Below are 21,875 nucleotides of genomic sequence, written 5' to 3' on the forward strand. Positions count from 1 at the left end.
ATTTTATTTTTCTATGAGTTTGATTTTAAAAGGGAGAGTTTTCCGGGGTTTCCTCGATTCAAACTTGAATATCAATAATTCTAGAGTTTTTGAACTATTGTCTTTCATATGTTGATGGGACCTTTAAAAAAAACTCTAGAATTGTTCTTTTAGAAATTCCTTACTTAATATATTTATCGATTTCCAAAGGCTTTCTAAAACTTGTGAAAACATTTGAACATTTGAATTAACAAATCTAGAGTTTTTTTAAAGGTCCTATAAACTGTTGTGTTTCACATGTTATAGGACCTTTTCAATAAAAAAAAACTCTGGAAAAGTGTTCGTGAAAACACTAAGAACGATACTATTCGTAGAAGCTAACTTGACATTTCGTAAACTTTTAAACGCTTAACAAAAAAATTTAAGAACATAATGCTTTGATTCAAATCACGGTTTACTTTATGAATACTTTTAAACGTGCAAGTCATAAGCGCTCTGATAGCATGTTGTGAAATTTGTTAGCTGTAAAAACGAAACAGTTTTATATTTGTCATTCTCAAATTTATTTATTTTAATTTATCTAAATAATTCATTGACAGTTTTTGTTACACCATGGTGTCATATCGGCAAAGTGTACGAATTTTTGCTCAGCAAGAGTTGGTAGCCTTAAACATGGGTGACTTTGATAGTCAGTGTCTTTCTTACAAATTTAGAGGAGCGGCCGTGGCTGACTGGTTACGGTGTTCGCTTTGTAAGCGAATGGTCCTGGGTTCGATTCCCATCTGCTCCCAACGAGAAAGTATAGGAAATATAAATCTTGAAACTCTGAACATGTACGAAAAAATCAAAGTCGCTCGAGTCGGGGTTCGATCCCCCGTCCTTTGGATTGGTAAGCAAAAATGCTAACCACTAGGCCATCGCGACTTGGTGAGCTATGTCTGGAATTAGGAGGAATACTGTTACCACCATCAACTATATACGCGCTGGGTCCTTGTCCATTTGACAAGGGTTCAGAAGTTCTAAATAACGTTTGAATCCGATTGGTCCAAACGTTCTTCAGGGCGGGGCTTGTCGACAAAGCTGAAGTACCTCGCGCTCGGCCTAGCCAGCGTAGAAATGGGTCACCGAAGCTCGGCAGAGCTAACACCTTCCAAATGCCTATGCGAGTTATTTGCATGTATAGAATGAGAGCTAAAAATACATGGAAACAACTCAATTTGTAAGAAGCGACCGCGTGGTCCCGTTTGGTTGGTTGCACACACACACACACAGTGCCTTTCTTACAAATTTCAGCCTTAAAATGATCAAATTGAATTACAAATCCGGAAATCGAAGGCCTTGGCAAAATTTTACTTCGGATCGAATCACAAAAAATGGCGGACAATGGCGGCGTCAACCATTGAAAAAAAATAACATTTTGTATTTTAAAAGGCAATCAACTATTGTTAACTATTGATGTTAAAAACAAGAAAATAAATAAACAAGAAATTTTTTTTTTCATGATTCGATTACCAGAAGCTTTGAACTCAGGATAACCGTAGCTTTATATAATCGAGTCTGGACTGCAATTAAGTAAAATTCTAAAGTTTTTTCAGTGTGAAAAGGTCCAATAAACTATTGTGTTTCATATGTTCATAGAACATTTGAAAAAAAAACCACTAGAATTGATCATCAGTAATGTTTCTTAGAATGTATAATTTATATATAAAAAAAATACAATGAAATGATTGTTTAACTAAGTTTATTAACTTTTGATAGAATTAATTTAAATTTCAAGTGAGGTGAATGAAAAGTTAAAGTCTGTTTTTTTTTTCATAAAAAGACAAAAAATGCAATTTTTACTAGCCTAATGAGCAAAAAAATAAACTCCTAAAATACAATTTGTATTGTTTTTTAAATGTTTTCGTGGTCACAAAAATATTTTTGCGCCAGAGTAGGTTTTTTAGATAGTATAATTTATAAAAAAAATACAATGATATGTTTGTTTAATCTGAAGTTAGGTGAATAAAAAGTCAACATTTTATTATTTCATAAAATACCAATTTTTGTTGCCACCAAAACAAATTAAGCTGCATGAAATTCAGTATAAAATTGTTCTACTAAAAAAGCTTTTAAATTTAAGATATTTCTGATTTCATTATCAAAACCACTTAAAACTTATTTATGATGTCCTTAATGTCAAATTGTCCAAAGAATCGGACAATACAGTTTGTTTTCCGATTTGAACTCATTTTGGCTGAGAAAACATGACATTTTGAGAGTATTTAAATAATCATTTTTATCCATTTAATCATAATGAACAAATTTGATTTTTTTTTTAAATTGATCCAACATTATTCTTAAGGTACTTTGAGCGCCTCTGTTCCTCAGCTCAGTGCAATTTCAAACCATTATATTTATATTTAGTTGGCATTTTTCATTAGGCAAAAATTTCAACGTTAACCCTGTCGTTATCAAAAATTATGCGCAACACTTTTGATTACAAATTCGATCTTTAATAATAAAAAATAGAGTCAAAGTTGTTTTGGCCATGATTAAGATATTTTGAAATAACCATAACACTAAAAAAAATCCTAGCTAGATAAGATTGATTACATTGTGCCTTAACTCAAAAGATGGCATTTTTAATCACCTGAAACATGTAACTTTTTGCAAACAATTGGCATGAGGCAGAGAAACAAAAAAATACATCATTTCGTCGCTTGAGTGCTATTTTGTGACATGTCCTGTATCTATACAGCAGATTATTGTTTATTTGTCTAACTTTGTAAAAGACATATTGGCTGAAATCATGATTTAAGGAAACTGTACTAATGCAATGTGTTATCGCTCAAAAGATGGCATTTTTGTTCATGTTAAACTTAAATGATTATTTTACGCAGAACCATTTTTTTGTTAATCAGTAAATTGAAAAATGATAATTTTCTACTAAAAATAACAAATCAATCAGAAAAAAACTGTTCTCAATACACAGATTTTTTAATTTAAGATTGTATGGAGGAACTAATAATGCAAAATTGCCACTTTGATCGCAGGGAAATAACTCGCTAAATTTCAGGGAAAATAAAATTCAGTACAAGAAAATTAAAATAAGTTTTAATTATTATTTATATATTATAAATTAATATACCATTCAGCAAAAGCTATAGTCCATTTCCGTTTTCGTACCTGAAATGAATAAGAGAAAATGTAATTAAAAAGTTGAATTTTATTTTTATTTAAGTAAAAGCTGTTGCTATTATTTGTATACAAATATCACAAATGCATGCAAATCTTCCACCTTTCCAAAACCCCGGCCCATCCGTCAGTCAATATCTCCCCCAGAAGAGAAATAACCTTTCCATTTCATCAAACGAACCGTAAAATTCACTTTCATGCCACCTCTATCATCGCTCGCTCACATAAAACATCCAAATTGAATCCGTGGGCCCCCATCCCCTCCCCTGGCAGACTTCCCCGAATCCAGCAGCAGAGAGCAAGGTAGAACGATATCATTTGGTGGTTTCTCCACCGACCATCGCAAGAGATCATATCGCCGGGGCTCAGGAAGCTATAAATATAGCGTTCTTGCGTTCAGTTTTGGACTGATGACTGGTGGGGTCTTAAGAGCCATTATACCTTAGCAAAGTGCCGAATCAATGCTCAGAAGGGGCCCACGCGTGCCAGAGAACCGGTTGGACGCGGCGTTCTGAACTGACCATCCGTCCGAATTAAACCGTGAATTCTGACTAGCTTGCACAGAAAAAAAAATCATGGTAATATTACATCTGGGAAGGGGTACATCTTTTATGTCAGAAAAAAGAGTTAATTTTACCTCTGGAAATGTGTAATTTTACCACTATTCTGATGTAATGTCACTTTTTCAGTCTAAATTGAGGTAAAATTACATCATAAAAGAGGTAATATTCAACCTTCCAAAATTAAAGCTTCCAAATTTAAATTATTTTTTCTGTGTGGCGAAAAGGTTGAGGGTAGCTTGGGTCATGATTTACAGGGTGAATTTTTCTCCTACACGAGTGTTCATCATTGACTGAGCTACCCTAGCAGTACCAGAAAAACTGTTTGCCCTCATCAAGTTCGGCTGGTTCTGCAGCTTTTTGAGGAAAAAAAAACAGTTCAAATTAGAAAGATACCCCCGTTTGGCTTAAATTAATGAGTCAGGGAAGTGAGTGAAAAATAAATGTTTTCAGAAGCAGACGACTGGGAGTAAAGAGCATCTTTTTTTCTATATATTTTATGTTATTCAAATACGGTGGAGCTTTCTGACGTTTTCACTTGAGGTTCAGACTAACCGCAAATATTTAAGTTTGTTTTTCTTATTTAATTTAACCGAGAGAAATGGAAAAAAGATCAAGAAAAACTTGAAAAATAAAAAAAAACATAAACAAATATAAATAAGATTTTGTTTCTAGAAAAAATAAATAAACAAATTGAATTAAACTGTTAAAGACATACGATAATATCGAGACTAAAAGTCAAAGCTTACTTTTTTTAAAAATCTAAAAATGGGAATTTTTCAGTTAAAATTAAACTTTATGTGGCTATATCTTGAAAACGGTGCAAGGTACTTTTCGATTGCAAATTTTATTTTGCTAAGACTAATGTCAACAACAAAAAAAAAATTTAAAATTTCTATTCTATTTTCAACATACAGCAACATTTTTGTACATACTTCTCTATGATTCAACTGTTGCAGTTTTTTTTAGTTTTTTGTCCCCCAAAACAGCACTTTCTTAAACTAAAATTACATATTTTGTGGAATTGTTTTTTTTGTAAAACAAGATAATTTAAAAACGGGATTTTTCCATGCATCTATGTCTGAAAAGTCATTATCATCACAGTAAAAAATGTGCAAATATTACCTCTTTTATGATGTAATTTTACCTCAATTTAGACTGAAAAAATGAAATTACAACAGAAAAGAGGTAAAATTATATATTTTCAAAGGAAAAATTAAATTAATTCTGACATAATAGATGAACCCCTTCCCAGATGTACCGAGAGAAATGAAAAAAATTCAAGAAAAACTTGAAAAATAAAAAAAATAAACAAATATAAATAGGATTTTGTTTCTAGAAAAAAAAATAAATAAACAAATTGTATTGAACTGTCTAAGACAAATGATAATTTCGAGACTGAAAGTCAAAGCTTACATTTTTAAAAATTCTAAAAATGGAAATTTTTCAGTTAAAATTAAACTTTATGTGGCTATATCTTGGAAACGGTGCACTTTATCAAACAATCTGTACGGTACTTTTCGATTGCAAATTTGATTTTACATTAAAGACTAATGTCAACAAAAAAAATATTTAAATTTCTATTCTATTTTCAAAATACAGCAACATTTTTGTCCATACTTCTCTGAGATTCAACTGTTGCAGTTTTTGTCCCCCAAAACAGCAATTTCTTAAACTTAAAATACATATTTTGCGAAATTGTTTTTTTTTTTTTTTTGTAAAAATAGATAATTTAAAAACGGGATTTTTCCATGCATCTTTTTCTGAAAAGTCATTATCATCACAGTAAAAAATTGTGCCAATATCAAATCTTTTATGATGTAGTTTTACCTCAATTTAAACTGAAAAATTGAAATTGCAACAGAAAAGAGATAAAATTACATATTTTCAATGGTAAAATTCTCGGGTGAGTTTTCAAAAAGCCGTAAGAGCCACTGTGACATCTGACACTAATTTTCGTTTTTCTCGAAAATGAAACAAAATTTCATTTATTTCAAGTATGGGGCACTTGAAGGACGTGTAGATGAACAATCTCGAGCATTTTTGATATTGGTTTTTCGTAAGTAGGTCGAATACCGTTGCAAAAAGGACTTTGTTTACCAATGGCTCTTACGGCTTTTTGAAAACTAATCCGAGAATTACAAAAAAAATTCTAACATAGAAGATGAACCCCATTCCAGATGTACTATTACCATGATTTTTTTTATTGTGAAGTAAAAAAATGTGTAAATATTACCTTTATTTTGATGTAATTTTACCTCAATTTAGACAGAAAAATTGAAGTTACACCAGAAAAGAGGTAAAATTACATATTTTCAAAGATAAAATTACGAAAAAAAAATCTTGTGTAGAAGATAAACCCCTCTCCAGATGTACCAATACTATGATTTTTTTATTGTGTAGTAAAAAGATGTTTAAATATTTATTCTATTTTGATGTAATTTCACTTAATTTTGACTGAAAAATTGAAATTACACCAGAAAAAAAAGGTAAAATTACATATTTTTAATGATAAAATTACAATTTTTTTCTAACGTAAAAGATGATCCCTATCCCAGATGTACTAATACCATGATTTTTTATACTGTGTAATTATTACCTCTTTTATGATGTAATTTTACCTCAACTTAGACTGAAAAATTGAAATTACACCAGAAAAGAGGTAAAATTACATATTTTCAAAGGTAAAATTACCATTTTTTTCTGACATAGAAGATGAACCCCTTCCCAGATGTTGTAATACCATGATTTTTTTACTGTGAATATCAACTAAGTGGAAGGCACCGAGTCGATCATAAATTTCTTAAAAATTTTACAGATTTTTGAATATTGACGTACCATTTTTTTTTTTGTATGGACAGCTGCCACAACTGTAAGAAGCCTTATATGAGTGAACCAATTACACAAATAGAAGCCATTTGTCTATTAAAAAATATAAATAAAATCAGTTTTAGTTTTTGTGGAGTATTGCTATAACCTTTTTCAGATTATACTTGGCAAGTTCTATTCAAGCACCAGTTCTGTGACCTTACACCGAAAAAAACCATGGTAATATTACATCTGGAAAGGGTACATCTTTTATGTCAAAAAATGGGTAATTTTACCTCTGAAAATTTGTAATTTTACCACTATTCTGGTGTAATGTTGCATTTTCAGTCCAAATTGAGGTAAAATTACATCATAAAAGAGGTAATATTCAACCTTCTAAAATTACACCTTCCAAATTTACACAATTTTTTGCTGTGTAACACAGTTTATTAAAAAAATCATAGTTACTCATTTTACTTGAATCTGCAGCACCAACTTTACCGAAAAGTATTTTTTCCCCATAGGAGCACGGATTTGTTTATGATGTTCCAAATAGTTCATAGAACCGTGAAATGAAAAGTGAAAATTTCACCGCGACTAAACGTGCAACTATGCGCATGGTACAAGAACCTTTTTCCGACATAAACTTGATAAAGGTGCTTGGAGACCTCTTAAGAGCTTCAACTCCAAACCATTTGAAGGAATCGCCAACTTGGCCCGAAAATAGCTACCCTCTCCCGGGCAACACTCCTTTCTCCGCGGTCACGATCGGGAGCTGCCGTCCACAAACCGGAAAATGCACAATTTCTCGTTGCACACGTGTGTGCCACACATGCATGCAGTTATGCTGATGTGCGGAACGAAAAATATGTTGTGGAAAGATTTTCACCCCCCGAGCCAAACAGACCAAACGTGAAATAGTGGCAAATGTTGCCAGTTGAACAAAAAAAAAATAGATCCAGTCGGCGAGCCACGAAATCGGATGAAAGTGAAAAGCTGCGTCTATTGCGGGGTCCGCCCCAGCCGGATGTGGCCCGGGTTCAGGGGGTGTTTGTGTTTGCCGTCGTCGTCGTCGTCGTGCAACGGAACTCTCACCTATCCTGGGTTTGGACGGCGATCGGAAAGAGTGAAAACGTGCACAGGAACGCGGGAAAAGCTTTTCCCGCAGAAATGATGCTCTCTGTGTGTGTGTACATCGTTGGTGGGGTGAAAAATTAGGAAGTGCATTTCCTGGAATGGAATTTTCACCCCGCTTTTTTGTGGGTGGCTTTTGTTTTTGCGGTGAGATGCCTAGCTTTTTTATGGATTCAGGATTAAAAGATGTTAGTTTCACGATATTTTTTTAAATTTAAACATGTATTAGTATGCCTTTTCTAAAAACACGAATCATTAATATTAGCCTTACTTATAAAAAATTACAACGCCTTTTATATATATTTTTTTTATTTTTATTTTTTTTTATGCGATCTAAACAAAAACAAATCCATGTTTATTTGCATGAAAATGCAAAAAACACGTTCAAAAATTAACCAAAAATTACAATGGAATACCCGATTCGACTGGTAGTTTGACAGTTCGCTCCATAAGAAATACATTGCTCACTACTAATCGCGTCGGGTACTCCATTATCGAAAACAATTACAAAGTTTTATCAAAAAATCCACTGCCAAACCCATAACATTTTGGAAATATTGGTGTTTTTTTTTTAATATACTATGAAGATATACAAATTGGTTGAATGGTTTTTTATCCAATACAAATTATTGTCACGATTGGAAATTACGATTTTTTTGAAATTTTTAACACAATTTTAATTTGAATTTTGAACATTTATGAATTCTATTTTGAAACCTTTTTCAAAATTGTTTACACATTAATATATATTCTCATTATAGGAAAAGCCATTTTAATAATCATTTGATTTTCGGGCAAAAAGTATGAAAAACTAATTAATTTCAAAATTGTAGAATTCAATATTAAAAATATTTGTTAATTTCAAATATTTCAAATTTCAATATTTCCAAAATTAGATAATTTTAAAACCAAAAACAATCAAAAATCTTAAAATTTAGTAAAATTAATTTTCGAAAATTCAGAGGATTCAAAAAATAACAAAATGAGAATGAGCATTTATTAAATTAAAGATTATTTAATTCAAATATTCCAAAATGCACAGTTAAAACACCTTGAAATAAAAAAAAATATATATAAATCTAAAATTATTAAAACTGTGAAATTTTATAATTCAAAATTAGGCCGTTGCGAATTTTTTTTATAAGTTTATACTTCTTGATTCTGACCAAGGTCCAGGGGGCGGGACAATAGCAAATAAAAAAATAGTATAAAAATAAATAATAAGCATGGTTATATCATTTTAAAAGTGTTTCAAAATGCATTTTGTAGAAGTTGTTTTGCGTTCTAAGTTTTCAAAAAATCCGGCTGATGATGGTACTGTACTGCACAGCAAAATTTTACAAAAAAAAAAACAAAAATGTTTTCCGGCGAAGCAATACATTGCGTTTTATGGACGCATGAAAATGCACTTTAAGTTGTTTGCTATTTAATAGTGTGATGTTATTTGAACAAAATATTTCATTTGTCCATCGATTTTTCGGACGATTTGCAGGGGAGGCAGACATTAGAAATTTTAAAAATGCATATTAATATTTTTTTTAAATTTGAAAATTAAAAGTCTGATAGTCTAAATCTGAAGATGCTAGAAGTTTAAAAATTTTGAAAGTCAAAATTTTAAAACATACATGAATTCAAGAATTTTAAAAATTAAATTAAAGTTATTAAAAATACAAAAACAAATTTGTCTTAAATTTTTTTTTCAATTTTTGAAGTTTTAATCCTTTTTTTCCCCTACAGCTAATACGTATTTCGGACGGACAGAAATCCTGCAAGCTAATCCGGTAACTCTAAGTTGTCAAATTTGTCAACATTGATATGTTTTCAAAATCGTCAGAAAAAAATCGATTTAGAACAACAATGTTATCAGCCTTGAAAAAAAATACAGCGCAATCTAAAAACGTTGTAAATTTTGGGAGCATTTCTATGTTGACAAAATCGTCAATTTAGAATTACAGGAGTTTTGTATGAAAAGGCTTTACATAGTAGAAGTATTTAAGAATTTTTGAATAAAAATTGTAGAGCGGCCACGGTGGAAACTTAAAAATGTGAGCAAAAGAGAGCTTTATGGACGAGTTGTTTCAAAAAATTTTTTCACGAAAAGGTAAACATTGAAAAATACACAGATATCTCTCTAGCATTTCTCTTCAAGGCCTCCGATGTATAACTCACCAAAATCTAAAAAAATACATTAAAGAAGAATATTAGGATGTTATTTCTGATTATAGTAAAAAAAATACTTAAATGTTCTTCATATCAATTGCTTAAGATTTTCAATACCAAATCCGAACTTTAGTTGCGTCGTATCAAAAAGTGGTCAAAGACAAACTTGTAGGAAATTGGAAGGGCTTTCTGAAAAAAAAACTGAAACAAAAATACACGCCACTTATATGAGATTTTTTGATTTTTAAGTCTAAAACTTAAATTTAAAGGTGATGTCACGATTTTTTTTCGTTCAAATTTTTTGAGGAAATAGCCTAAGATGTTACCAAAAGACTGACGAAAAATGTAGGATGCTATGTCTCTCTTAAAATAATACAAAAAACATTTACTAAAACTGTTTTTTTTTTTGAAAAGTGGTGTAAACGTCGAAATTTTCAAAAACCGGTAGTGGGAATCGATTCTCCAGACAATTTTACATAAAAGTCTACATATTGACCATGGTCCTATGTCCAATCCTTGGGAAGATACAGCGGTTTTAATAATAAAAATGTTGAAAAAACGGATTTTTGTCGGTTTTTGGCAATTTCTATAAGACAGACTAGGTTTTTCAATCTCGTAAATAATTTTACCGGAAAGCTTGACCAATTTCACATAAGTTTGTCTTTGACAGTATTTCAATTGGATGTAAGGGCTTACAGATATAAGCTCAATTACATTGCTAATAAGTGAAAATAGAATATTTTTTCAGTGTGGTAGAAGCCAGGTTAATAAATTTGCTTACGTAAATATAAAAACGATATAAATCAAAAAGCTGTCAAAGGCAAACTTATGGGAAATTGGATGAGCTTTCCGGTAAAATTATTTAAGAGACTGAAAAACCAAGTCTGTCATATAGAAATTGCCAAAAACCACCAAAAAATCCGTTTTTTCAACATTTATATTTTTAAAACCGCTGTATCTTCCCAAGGATTGGACAAAGGACAATGGTCAATATGGAGACTTTTATGTAAAATTGTCTGGAAAATCGATTTCCACTACCGGTTTTTAAAAATTTTGACGTTGAGACCACTTTTCAAAAAAACAGTTTTAGAAAATGATTTTTGTATTTTTTAGGAGAGACATACCATCCTGCATATTTCGTCAGTCTTTTGGTAACATTTAAGGCTATTTCCTTAAAAATTTTGAACGAAAAAAAATCGTGACATCATCTTTAAATTTAAGTTTTAGACATAAAAATCAAAAAATCTCATAGATGTGGCGTGTATTTTTGTTTCAGTGTATTTTTTTTCAGAAAGCTCGTCCAATTTCCTACAAGTTTGTCTTTGACCACTTTTTGATACGACGCAACGGCTTCGAGATACAGTTATTTTTAAATTACAAAATACAAAAATATTTGAATACCTTACGCCCTTCTTAAATGTTATTTTCGAGTACTAATCACTCCATATACTAAAAATGGCTTATATAGGCATAGGATAACATGTCTACAAAGTTTCATTGAAATCTGAGAGGGTCGGGTACAAAAGTACCAGAATAATTCCTGATTTGAGCTGGAATTGCTCAAAAGTCGGTTCGGTGCGAAAACCAATACATCGAATATTAAAATCAATAAAAATAAGTAAATGTCGATAAGCTGATTATCATTTTTTTAAATCTTTTTATCGCTGATCATAATCTCTCACCCAATCAGCGAAATAACCAGCACAAAAAAAACCACCCAATTTTATGTCTTTTCCACCCAAAAGTGTTGATTTATTGGTCCCACTTTGAGCTGAATAAATTTTACGTAACGACCCATTTCGGATTCCGAGCAAAAATCAAACAAACTCTGCCGCAAATCGGCAAAAACTCATCACCGCTGAAAAAAAAAAAACTAAAATAAATCCACCTTAAAATCGTGGCCACTATTTCATACTTTGGCTTTATCCCCCGGCCAGCCTCAAATCCAATCGATTCCGCCAAAACAGGTGCACCGTTAGATCTGGTCTGGAGTCGGCAAAGGAAGATGATAAGTTTCTGCGCGCGAAAATATGCATAAACATAAAAGAACGCTGGCAGATCGCACGCGAGAGTCGTCGACACGCGGTCAGCTATTAGTGCGCGCGCGCAGATGTTTTATTGGGCAGAAGAACGGTCAAGCGCGACAAGCTTAACAGTTAATTTCGAACTAAAACGGCACTAAACATTCCTCGGCGGGAGAACTGAGCAGGGCACATTTTTTTTTTGTGAAAATGGATTATGCAAGATTGGGAATTAGCTAGCCTGCATACTTGAGTTTTGGTACCAGATTTGGTTGTAGAAAACCGATAGAATTTAAATCGAAAAACTATCGGCAAAATGAACTAATTTCACCTTGACCACCAAATTTTGATAAGATTTGGTTAGAAGGCGTTTAGTTTACCAATCGAATTAAAAAAATCGGAGTTGGAAGCTTAAAACTATTTTTTATTGTCTCGATCTGTAAATTTCTCTATGTTAAATTTGCATCTGCAGCAAATAAAATATTAAAAAATTTGATTTTTTTCCTGTATCATGATGTGGATAAATATTATTTATATTTCATAACAAAAATAACAAAAAGAAGAAATAAATCAATTATTTTTCAAGAAAAACACTCATAATTGTAGCCTTATTCGATTCCATAAGGATCAGAATTTGACCTTTTGGGGAATTCAAAAAACTTGATGGGATTAACCCAAACCTTTTACAAAGTTTTTGTGTTCCTTCTCAGATTCAACATTTTCAAAAAATGAGGGAACAAAAATTCGTTATTAAAAAAATAGTAAATGTATCAACAATCCATGGTTTCACACATTTCACAAGTCCAAACATTATAAAAATGATTATAAACACGCAATCAAAACTGGGCAGCGCTAGTCCGAGAGAATAATGGCCTCGAGACGAGAGAATAGTGCCACCATTTACGGACGCAGAGAACACAGCACGAGTTGGGCGAAAGAATTATTCTCTCGAGGTTCATTTCCAAAAAAAGTTCATCCGTCAACACAAAAAAAAACAAACTGTTGACTACGAGAATCGAACCAGAGAGCTTTGACAGACTAGCCCAATGACATAACTGCCTCGGCCACCATAGCTTGGTGAACAAGGAGTGGTCAGATGTCGATGTATGACACTTGTTGGAGAATTAACGAATGAACACATTTGTTATGGTGGTGTGAGTTGGTAGCATTTTTCTTTCGATTTTGGCGCTGAGCCCTCAATAAATTTTAAGGGAACGATTCTCACGACTCGGAATTTTGGGTGCAGGAATTGTCGAAGATAGCGGAAGATTTTTTTTAGCATTTACGCAACATTAAATTTCATGTATATTTCCAAAGGCCCTGTCAAATTCGATAAACTTTGAAATATTTACAACGGCCTTAATCAATTCAAATATGGGGAAAACATCATGTGAGAAAGTTGCTGGTAGATGGCGTTTCATTCCTCACACCCAATGTTAAAGAACGAGGGGATAGTCCTCACGAAAAGAAACGTGAGGAAAGTGCTATATTGCGAGAGTATAGTCATCTCGCGTGTTCATTCGTTCATTGGAACAGTTCATCCTATGAGTGGCTCATACGGCAAAGAATAATGAGTAAAGTACTCTCGATAATTTCGGGATTTATCCTCTCCGTCCGCACACAGTACCATTTTACTACCGAATCGTGCTCTTTATCCTCTCGTATGCTGATGCCCAGTTCTGGGTGCATAATATCTTTAAGTGTTGGATTCTAGTAGAAAATTAAATTTCCAGCAACTTTGTTCAAGAGTTCACAATGATCTGAGATGATTTGATTAATTTTTTTCCCCAAAAAGTTATTTTTGTGCCATTTTTTCATCGCATTTAAATCATTGTACGATTACATATGGAAATTGATACATTCCATATATGTCAGTAAAAATTAGTAAATTTAAACATTTTAGCAATTTTTATTCTATGTAAAACCTTACTTTTCTTGTTTTATGTATTTCTTTTTTCATTCTAAGTATTTTACAGGCTTGTTAAGTTTCCTTGTCCAATTTCCCGGGAAAAATCTCGAAAACTCTCAAAATTTAAAAGGAAGTATTCAATGACTCTACATTTAACCATAATTGTTTAATTAATGCACTGAAAAAAAGTAATTTGATTACATTTATTTCAAGGTTTTTATTTGACTAGCCAGCTCTTCTGATTATTCCATCTCAAGAGTTATTTAGAATAATTTTTATGTCTGAAGTATTTAATTTTAGAATAGCTCTTGCTTATTTGTTACAAATTACAGCACAATGAAATGAATGAGTTAGAGCGTCCAATTTTCTGTCCCGGGAAAATAAATTCCGGAATTTGTCTTAGAAAAATATTCCCCGTTTCCCGGGAAATTTTGTAAATTTTCCGGGAATTTCCGAAATTCAAGCAAAAGTATACATTTGCATCAATTTAATATTAACATTTATTCATAATAATATAAATTTCTGAAGCAAATGGAAATAGACCTGGTTTAATGAAAATAAACTATTCTAAAAACAAAAAACATTAAAAATATAAAAAACTTGTTACAAATATTTGTATATATTGGGTTGTTTGAAGTAAGACAAACACAAAAAATTAGATTTTTAACCCCTTCCCGTCCAGAGTAAAGTTGAGATTTTTTCCGTTTTTCTACATTACTCGTAACTGGATCGACCAAATTGGATGGAATTTTAATGGTAATTAGTTAACATTCTATATGAATCAATGCTAAATGAACCCGGTTAAAATAAGGCATGGTTGTAGGAAAATATAATTTTGAAGACATAATTTTTTTGTGCTCTGGAGTAACCATGGGAGTTAGAGGGTTAAGGAAAAAACTTAAAAGCTTAACCAATTTGTTCAAGTACTGAAACCAGTATGACTCGTTTTAGAAAATTATTTTTTTTTATGAAAAACTTAATTTCTGCATGATTATTTTTTTCCATTTTAACTTAATGTGTCAATGAGTAGTTGCTATCGACCGGATCACAAATTTTAGGTTAGGCTTTCGGTCTTGGCGGGAAAATTCGACACAACGCTTATTTTCTCTTAAACTTCTTAAACTACATTAGACGAGAAACAATCCTTCTTAATTCCCTGAAGAAGACCCTATAGAGGGTTGAAACGTTGGATACGAGAAAATAAGCGTTGTTTCGAATTTTCCCGCCAAGACCGAAAAGCTGAAAACCTAACCTGAAATTAATGTGTCAAATCATACTCTCTCAAACTGGTCAAAACGGTAAGTTAAAAAAAATATTATTGTAAAGTATGGATTCATTTTACTTAATATCCAAATATACCAAAGATTGTTTTTTGATTTATTGTATGATTTGATATTATAAAAAAAGAAAAATTATGCATTTTCTTGTAGTTGTATGTACTTTTACATGCAGTCAAGCTATTCAATCTTTAATCTTAATCTTTACACCGATTTTAGCCATTAATGTCGCTGTCCTATAACATCTGCAAAATAATAATCAGAACAAAGGTCAAAACAATTTTCAATAAATTTAGATTTTCCGGGAATTTCCGGGAAAATGGGTTGTAAATTTCTTGTTCCCCGGTAAATTTGACGCTCTAATGAAAATAAACTAATATTTTTTGATGAGCTTTTTGGAAAATAACTGAACTGAATTGAAAAATCCTGAGACCCATGCCAATTTTATTGCATGTTTTTGTCTTCTCTAACCAACTCACACTTTAAAAAAGCAGGGGTAACTCAAATGTTTAACTAGACATAAATTTTCTAAATCGAATTGATTATAAGTTAATTCGGATTCTTTGTTAACCATTTTTTAATACTTTTTTCTCTTCTATATTTTTGAAAGAAGTCCAACAGCTCGGAAAAGACGTATAACTTCAGGAAAAAAATGCTTCCATAAATTCATTGAGATTTGGCAAATTTTTGACAGTAGCAAAACTGTATTATGTTTAAAGCATTTTGTGATCCTTTTTGCTTACAAATTATGAAAATTGATTTTTTTCATCAACTTTATGCTAACCTTTAAAAAATTGAAAAACAATCTATTTGAAAGATTACAAACTTCAGTTTCAACTTCAAAATTAAAAAAAATCAAGTGGAAAGATCAGAAACTTCCAAACATGTTTCATGTTATGCTTAACAACGAAAATTGGTTCAATAAAATTGGGATATTCCTACCTAAATATTGGACGAACTTTCTGATATCATTTTTTTTTTTTCAGATGGTACGGTCCAGCTTGATCTCATGACTTCATCTTGTTATCAAAATATACTTTAAGGTACTTTTTGATTGAAAATTAGTTCATTAAAAAGAAATCATACACGTTTTTTTGACTAAGATGACTTCTGAAGTTTTTTTTTAAAAAGGTCCTATAAACCAAATTTTAATTTTTTGCTTTTTGTGCGTTTTTGAATAACCCTGTGTTCTAAAAACACCCAAAAAGCAAAAATTGAAAATTTGGTTTATTGGACCTTTTCAAAAAAAACTCCAGACTTGTACAAGCAATTTTTGCTCACTTTGTGTATGAGCGCAAAAAAGGCAATTTTGGTCTTCTAGGGCATTTTCTAAAGTTAAACACATAAAAATATGCAAAAAAAAAAAACAATCTGAAAAAAGTTAAAAAAATATTTTTTTTTTACAAATACTAACAACATTGTCAAAAAAAAAACTAACATGATGAGAAAATTGCTTCACGAAAAACTAAATTTGGAACATAGCATTTATGTTTAACCACCCTCAAATTTATATGGAAACTAGAGTTGTGTCGAATGGATTATGAAAAATGGTTTGTTCAAGCATACCAAACATGATACTGCCCACCATTGAAAAAACAGCTAATATCCACTTTTTGCAAAAACGAGATATTAGCACCAGGTGGTAGAGGATGTTCCAACGCGTCTTCTGAAACTTCAATTTCACTAAAATAGTGATTGGATTTGGCTGCCGATGCGAAAAACCAAACGGCTAATATGCTACTCTTATGGGAAATTACCTTGACGGAGATTTGGTGACAAACACTAAAACGCGTTTTTCTCGGAATACTTGATTTGGCATAATAGCCGAATTTTTAATTATGGGTAGGATAGTAGCAAATAAAAAAAAATATTCATCATTTTCTGAAGTCCCAGAGTTTTGCTCATTGATCATATGATGTTATTTTATCGTTTAGTTTGAAATAATTGCTATGAAAACACTTTTGAACCATTTTACAAACGAAATCGTAAAAAATATCAAAAGGTAGTGACATTATATTATATACATCATGTAAATTTAATAAATTATTTGAAAGGTTCCACAAAGAATAAAACATATTTCAAAAGTTTCTTAATTTTCATCATGCTTAAAAGAGATCCGATTATTGAATTTATAAAACATGTTGTGACTCTTTACTAGATCAATGTTTGGATTTATAGCTAGATATCATAAAATAGTACACAAGCAGCGCTATATTTAAAAAAGATCGTGCAAAAAAACTTATTGTGTTCTACTTCAAATTCACACATGATTTCGCCAAAACCAATTTGATCCAATTCTCGAAATCATTTTTACGATTCTACCCTCATTTTTAATGCTCCCCCTCCTCAAAATTATGCTAATCCGTCCCACCCAACGATCGTACCTTTTGCATAGCTGTCCTCAATCAGGAGCACCGCCGCGGCCATCGCCACCATCACTATCACTGCCGATGATTTCCTCATCTCGACGATCTGCTGCGAACTGTGTTCTGTTCTGTTCCGATCACTGGCGCCTTTTAGCTTTTTTTTTCTACTTTGCTTCTCTGTTTGCCTTCTTTAGCCTTTAGTTAGAAAGCCGCCACCTTGTTTCTTCTTTTCTTCTAACACCGACTTGACTTGACTTGTGTAACGTTTTTTTTTTCTTTTTTTTTGTATAATTTTCTCGTTTGTTCAGTTGGTGCACTTTTCTTAGAAGGAGATTCGCTTATCTTTTCGTGGGACACTTTTTTTTGCAGGTTTGATTCCTACAACTGTCGATGTGCACTTGTTTAAAATTTTTTTTATCTGTTTTCCAGCGCGGTAGATCAACTTTCAGTGATTATATTCTATTCGTTTCCCTTTTTTGCGCGAGACTTCCTTGCTCCGCTGCACTTGTCTGCTAATTAAAAACCCTTTTATTACTTTTTTTTTTGCTAAAGGTAGATTCACCGCTCCAGATAAGTAGTGATCGAGAACTGTAACTCCACACCGAACGGCACCAACACTGACTCAAAGCCAAAAGAAATCCGCACTAAACTGGTTCCCACCTTTGTGTTAGTGTTCTTGTTCTAGTGAGAACGATCTCCCCTTCACTGCTCTCTCGCGCGCTTGCCTGCTTCCCGAAAACAAAACAATAACAATCACACACAGATTTCCACCAAAAAACACAAACACGAGCCACCCGAGCGCCAAACGAACGCACCACACACTGAAGGTCCAATTCCAAGGAGAAATAAGCCGAGAATGGGATTTCAATGCCAAGGCTTACGGAATTTATAGAGAAAGCTGGCTAGCAAGTTCCGCCTTGAACTGGCTCGAAACTCCACACCAGAGCCCCGCAGCAGGCCTTGGGTTCGTGGGGGACCACCGAACCACCTTTCTCTCGCTCTCTTCGACCTTGGCGAGAGAGCGGCGGAGAGCGCGCGCAAAGACTTGGCGCGAAGAGCAAGCCACGAACCTCGCTCTCGCTGGAGAAATGGTCCACAAAGAGCGCCAGAGAGAGAGAGAGAGATTGCATTTCGGAAGCTGTGCGATCGGTGGAAAAAACTGTGTCAATGTACGACCGCTGGACGGTTCGTTTTCGCGGAAGTTGCACTCTCTCTCTCTCTCTCTCTCGAAAATTTCTCTGTTTTGCAATTTTGCTCCCACCGAGATGAGTTTCGTCATCTCTCCGCTCACGCAGGTGTGTGCACAAGGGATGCTGCGGCGTCGGAGGTGCATTGAACGAACGTGTTTTGTTTTGCTCCGGCGGAGAAGGTGACGGCGATGACATTTCGACGCGGGGTGGCGATGACTTTCGGGAGGACGACGACGATGGTGCAGTGTCGTTTGTTTATGCGCGGGTTAGTCGTCCCGCGAGGGTAATTCGTTTCATGGGTTGTTTATATCAGTGGAAGAAATTGAATTGATATTTATTGCATTTCTTTTAAATGCACGCTGAATTATTTTCAGAAAGGTTTCCAATCGCTCAACGTTTATGATTTAATTTATATTTTTGAATCAAAATCATTTTTTCAGCTGAGACAATTACTGTACCAAGGAGTACTTATTGTGAGAAAATCTTTCTCACAAACGAGCATAAACAAATATTGTTTTCATTCGTTTATTAAAACAGTTCATCCCATTAAGTGGCTGACATTAGATACATTCTTTATTCATTGGCACTGCTTGTAGAAAATTCAACTGCTTATCCGAATCTGTAATAATAATCATGTTTTTAATGGTTTTGATATCATACAAGATGTATTTCAAAAAAAAAAAAATTAAAATTTCGAGACGCTAGAATAAAACATTCGCATAAAATTTCATAAACATAAACTTTGTAAAATATTTGCAACGGCCTTAATGTGTGTTCAAAAAACCAAAAATTTTGAAATAATTCATTTAAAATGGCCAGATTGACTTTGGATTCATTTAAAAGAAATATGTTGTAATAAGTTTTATTTCATTCTTTAAAAAACGCCTATCGCAAAAATTTGGTGAAAGCCAAACATCATATTTTCAAACATTACCAGTTCTTTCAACCAAAGAGTCATGTTTTTTTTTTGCTGTATACAGTCCAGATTCGATTATCCTAATGTCTTAGCAAAATTACACTTCGGATAATCGAATCACGAAATAGTAGTTTATGCAACAAGTTGCAAAAAGAGGATTTTTTCAGCACGAGTCGTAAATTTATTCAACGAGGTTCACCGAGATGGATAAATACGAAGAGTGCTGAAAAATCAAGTTTTGCAACGAGTTCCATACAATATTTTTTGCAATTCCAAAAAACACACACTGAGTGAAATTTTAAATCAAATTTTCATGTATTTTGTCAATAAATCGTTTAAATCAAAAAATGTAGAAAAGTGTTACTTTTCGAAACAAGTGCTGAAAAGTTCAACTTTTCAGCACCCATTTGAGTGCTGAAAAGTAGAACTTTTCAGCATTTATTTTGAAAAGTGTTGCTATTCGATTCTGTTATGTTTGGTACAGAAAAGTAGGCTATTTCGTCGTTCAAGAATGACAGGAAAAGTGAGTAGTTTCACGACAGAATTGCAAAAAAAATGTTTCGTTGTCATATTTTTGATTGTTGAGCTTTTGAATGATCCCTAAACTGCTCTAAAAAGATTTGGAATTTTTAAATCCTAGATCGTAAACTAATTGGCGGTGGGGAAATATTAAAAAAATGCATTTTTTATTTAATAGGCAATCAACAAATCATATTTGACTTAAAAGGGGTCGCAGAACTTAAAATTGTGTTAAAAGTTAGAAAATAATGAGATAAATTCAATTCCAATCTCAAAGTTGTTGAAATTCAAGTTTGAAGTCATAAACTGGTATAACACGTCAACTTTTTATTTATATAAGCAATTCCCCACGAAGACAAAAAAAAATCTGGGGTTTCCTTGACCAAAATAATTAGACCCGTTTTTTTTTTTGCTTGGCCACGCTGTGTTAGGGTGGTCTGAAAAAAGGCAATTTTCGTTGATTTTTGCAAAAATCACATTTTTCAAAAAATCATAACTCCGCACCATTCAACCGATTTTAGCTGTCTTGAGCGCAAACGAAAGGGTTTTAGATAGGCTTTTAAGAAAAAATAGTAAAAGACTCAAATGTCTAGCCTAACATTTGAAAAGTTGAAAAGAAAACTTAAAATGCTGTTTTGAAGGTCTTGGGACAAAAGAGAATATGTCTAAAAATATTTTTAAACAGATTCCTCGGAAAAATTTACATAACATATCAAAAATTGTGCAGTTATGTTTGCAAAATTTCGACAAACGATTTTTTGAAAATAAAAACTGGGTTTTTCGACGCTCCGCGTAAAAATAAGGAAAAATGGTGAAAACGGCAAAAAACGACTTTTTTTCGCTAAACTGCGATTACTAAAAATTTCAGCAGGTTACCAAAAGTTGCGTATTTCCATTACAAAATTTTTGAGTTATCGCAGTTTTAGCGAAAAAAGTCGATTTTTTGCCGTTTTCGTCATTTTCACGTCTTTGCGCGCGGCGCGTCGAAAAACTCAGTATTTATTTTCAAAAAATCATATCTCGGAATATTGAAAACATAACTTCATAATTTTTTGATATGTTATGTATAATTTTACGAGAAATCTGATACAAATATGTTCAGCCATAGGTTCTTTGGTTTCGAGACCTTTAAAAGAGCATTCTAAGTTTTCATTTGACCTTTTCAAATGTTACGCCAGATATTTAACTATTTTTTCTTAAAAACCTGTCAAATACCCTTTCGTTTGCGCTCAAGACAGCTAAAATCGGTTGAAATGGTGCAGAGTTATGATTTTTTGAAAAATGCGGTATTTGCAAAATATCGACGAAATTTGCCATTTTTCGGACCACCCTAACACGGCGTAGGTCACCCTAATGGCCAAACAAATAAATATAGGTCTTTTTATTTCGACCAAGGAACCCCCAGAAAAATTTTCAGGCTAATCGGAGAACTTTTATTTCGAATCATGCTGTTTTCGTGGGGAATTTCTGAATATATTAGATCAATAAATTTATGAAATAAGCTTTTTGCTCCTTTAAATAACAAAACATAAAAATATTGTTAAATCAAGCCCTTATTCTAACATAAAATTTGTTATGTAGTTACCCCTAAAACATATAAAATCATTTAAAAAAAAGTAATTTGAAAATATTTCTTCCAGTGGCAGTTAAATGAGAAAAATGTAAATTTAATTTTGTATTAAGGATCAAAATTCTTTTTATGGTTGAAAGATGAAAATATCTTTCCTCATTAAAAAAAAATCTAAGTTTGAAGTGTAGGGTAGGGTAGTCATCAATGAGACACTTTTGGTTTTCAACATTCAACGATTTTTGTATTTTTTTTCATCAGCTTGTTTCAATGAGCTTTTTGTTGCATTTTC

The 21,875-nt window shown here is 32.4% G+C and overlaps 1 protein-coding gene across 1 annotated transcript in view; it reads right to left on the reverse strand.

The window, feature by feature from the left end:
- LOC6044970 (agrin) overlaps nt 1-18,240 on the reverse strand; it is a 145,761-nt gene extending 127,521 nt beyond the window's left edge. Inside the window, exon 1 of the mRNA XM_038262795.1 lies at nt 17,410-18,240. Coding sequence (XP_038118723.1) covers nt 17,410-17,488 — 79 coding nt within the window. The 5' untranslated portion in view covers nt 17,489-18,240. The remainder of the gene's footprint in view (nt 1-17,409) is intronic.
- Between the last annotated feature and the right edge of the window lie 3,635 nt (nt 18,241-21,875).

This window comes from Culex quinquefasciatus, chromosome 3 (assembly GCF_015732765.1).
Source record: "Culex quinquefasciatus strain JHB chromosome 3, VPISU_Cqui_1.0_pri_paternal, whole genome shotgun sequence".
In the NCBI taxonomy this organism is placed as follows: domain Eukaryota; kingdom Metazoa; phylum Arthropoda; class Insecta; order Diptera; family Culicidae; genus Culex; species Culex quinquefasciatus.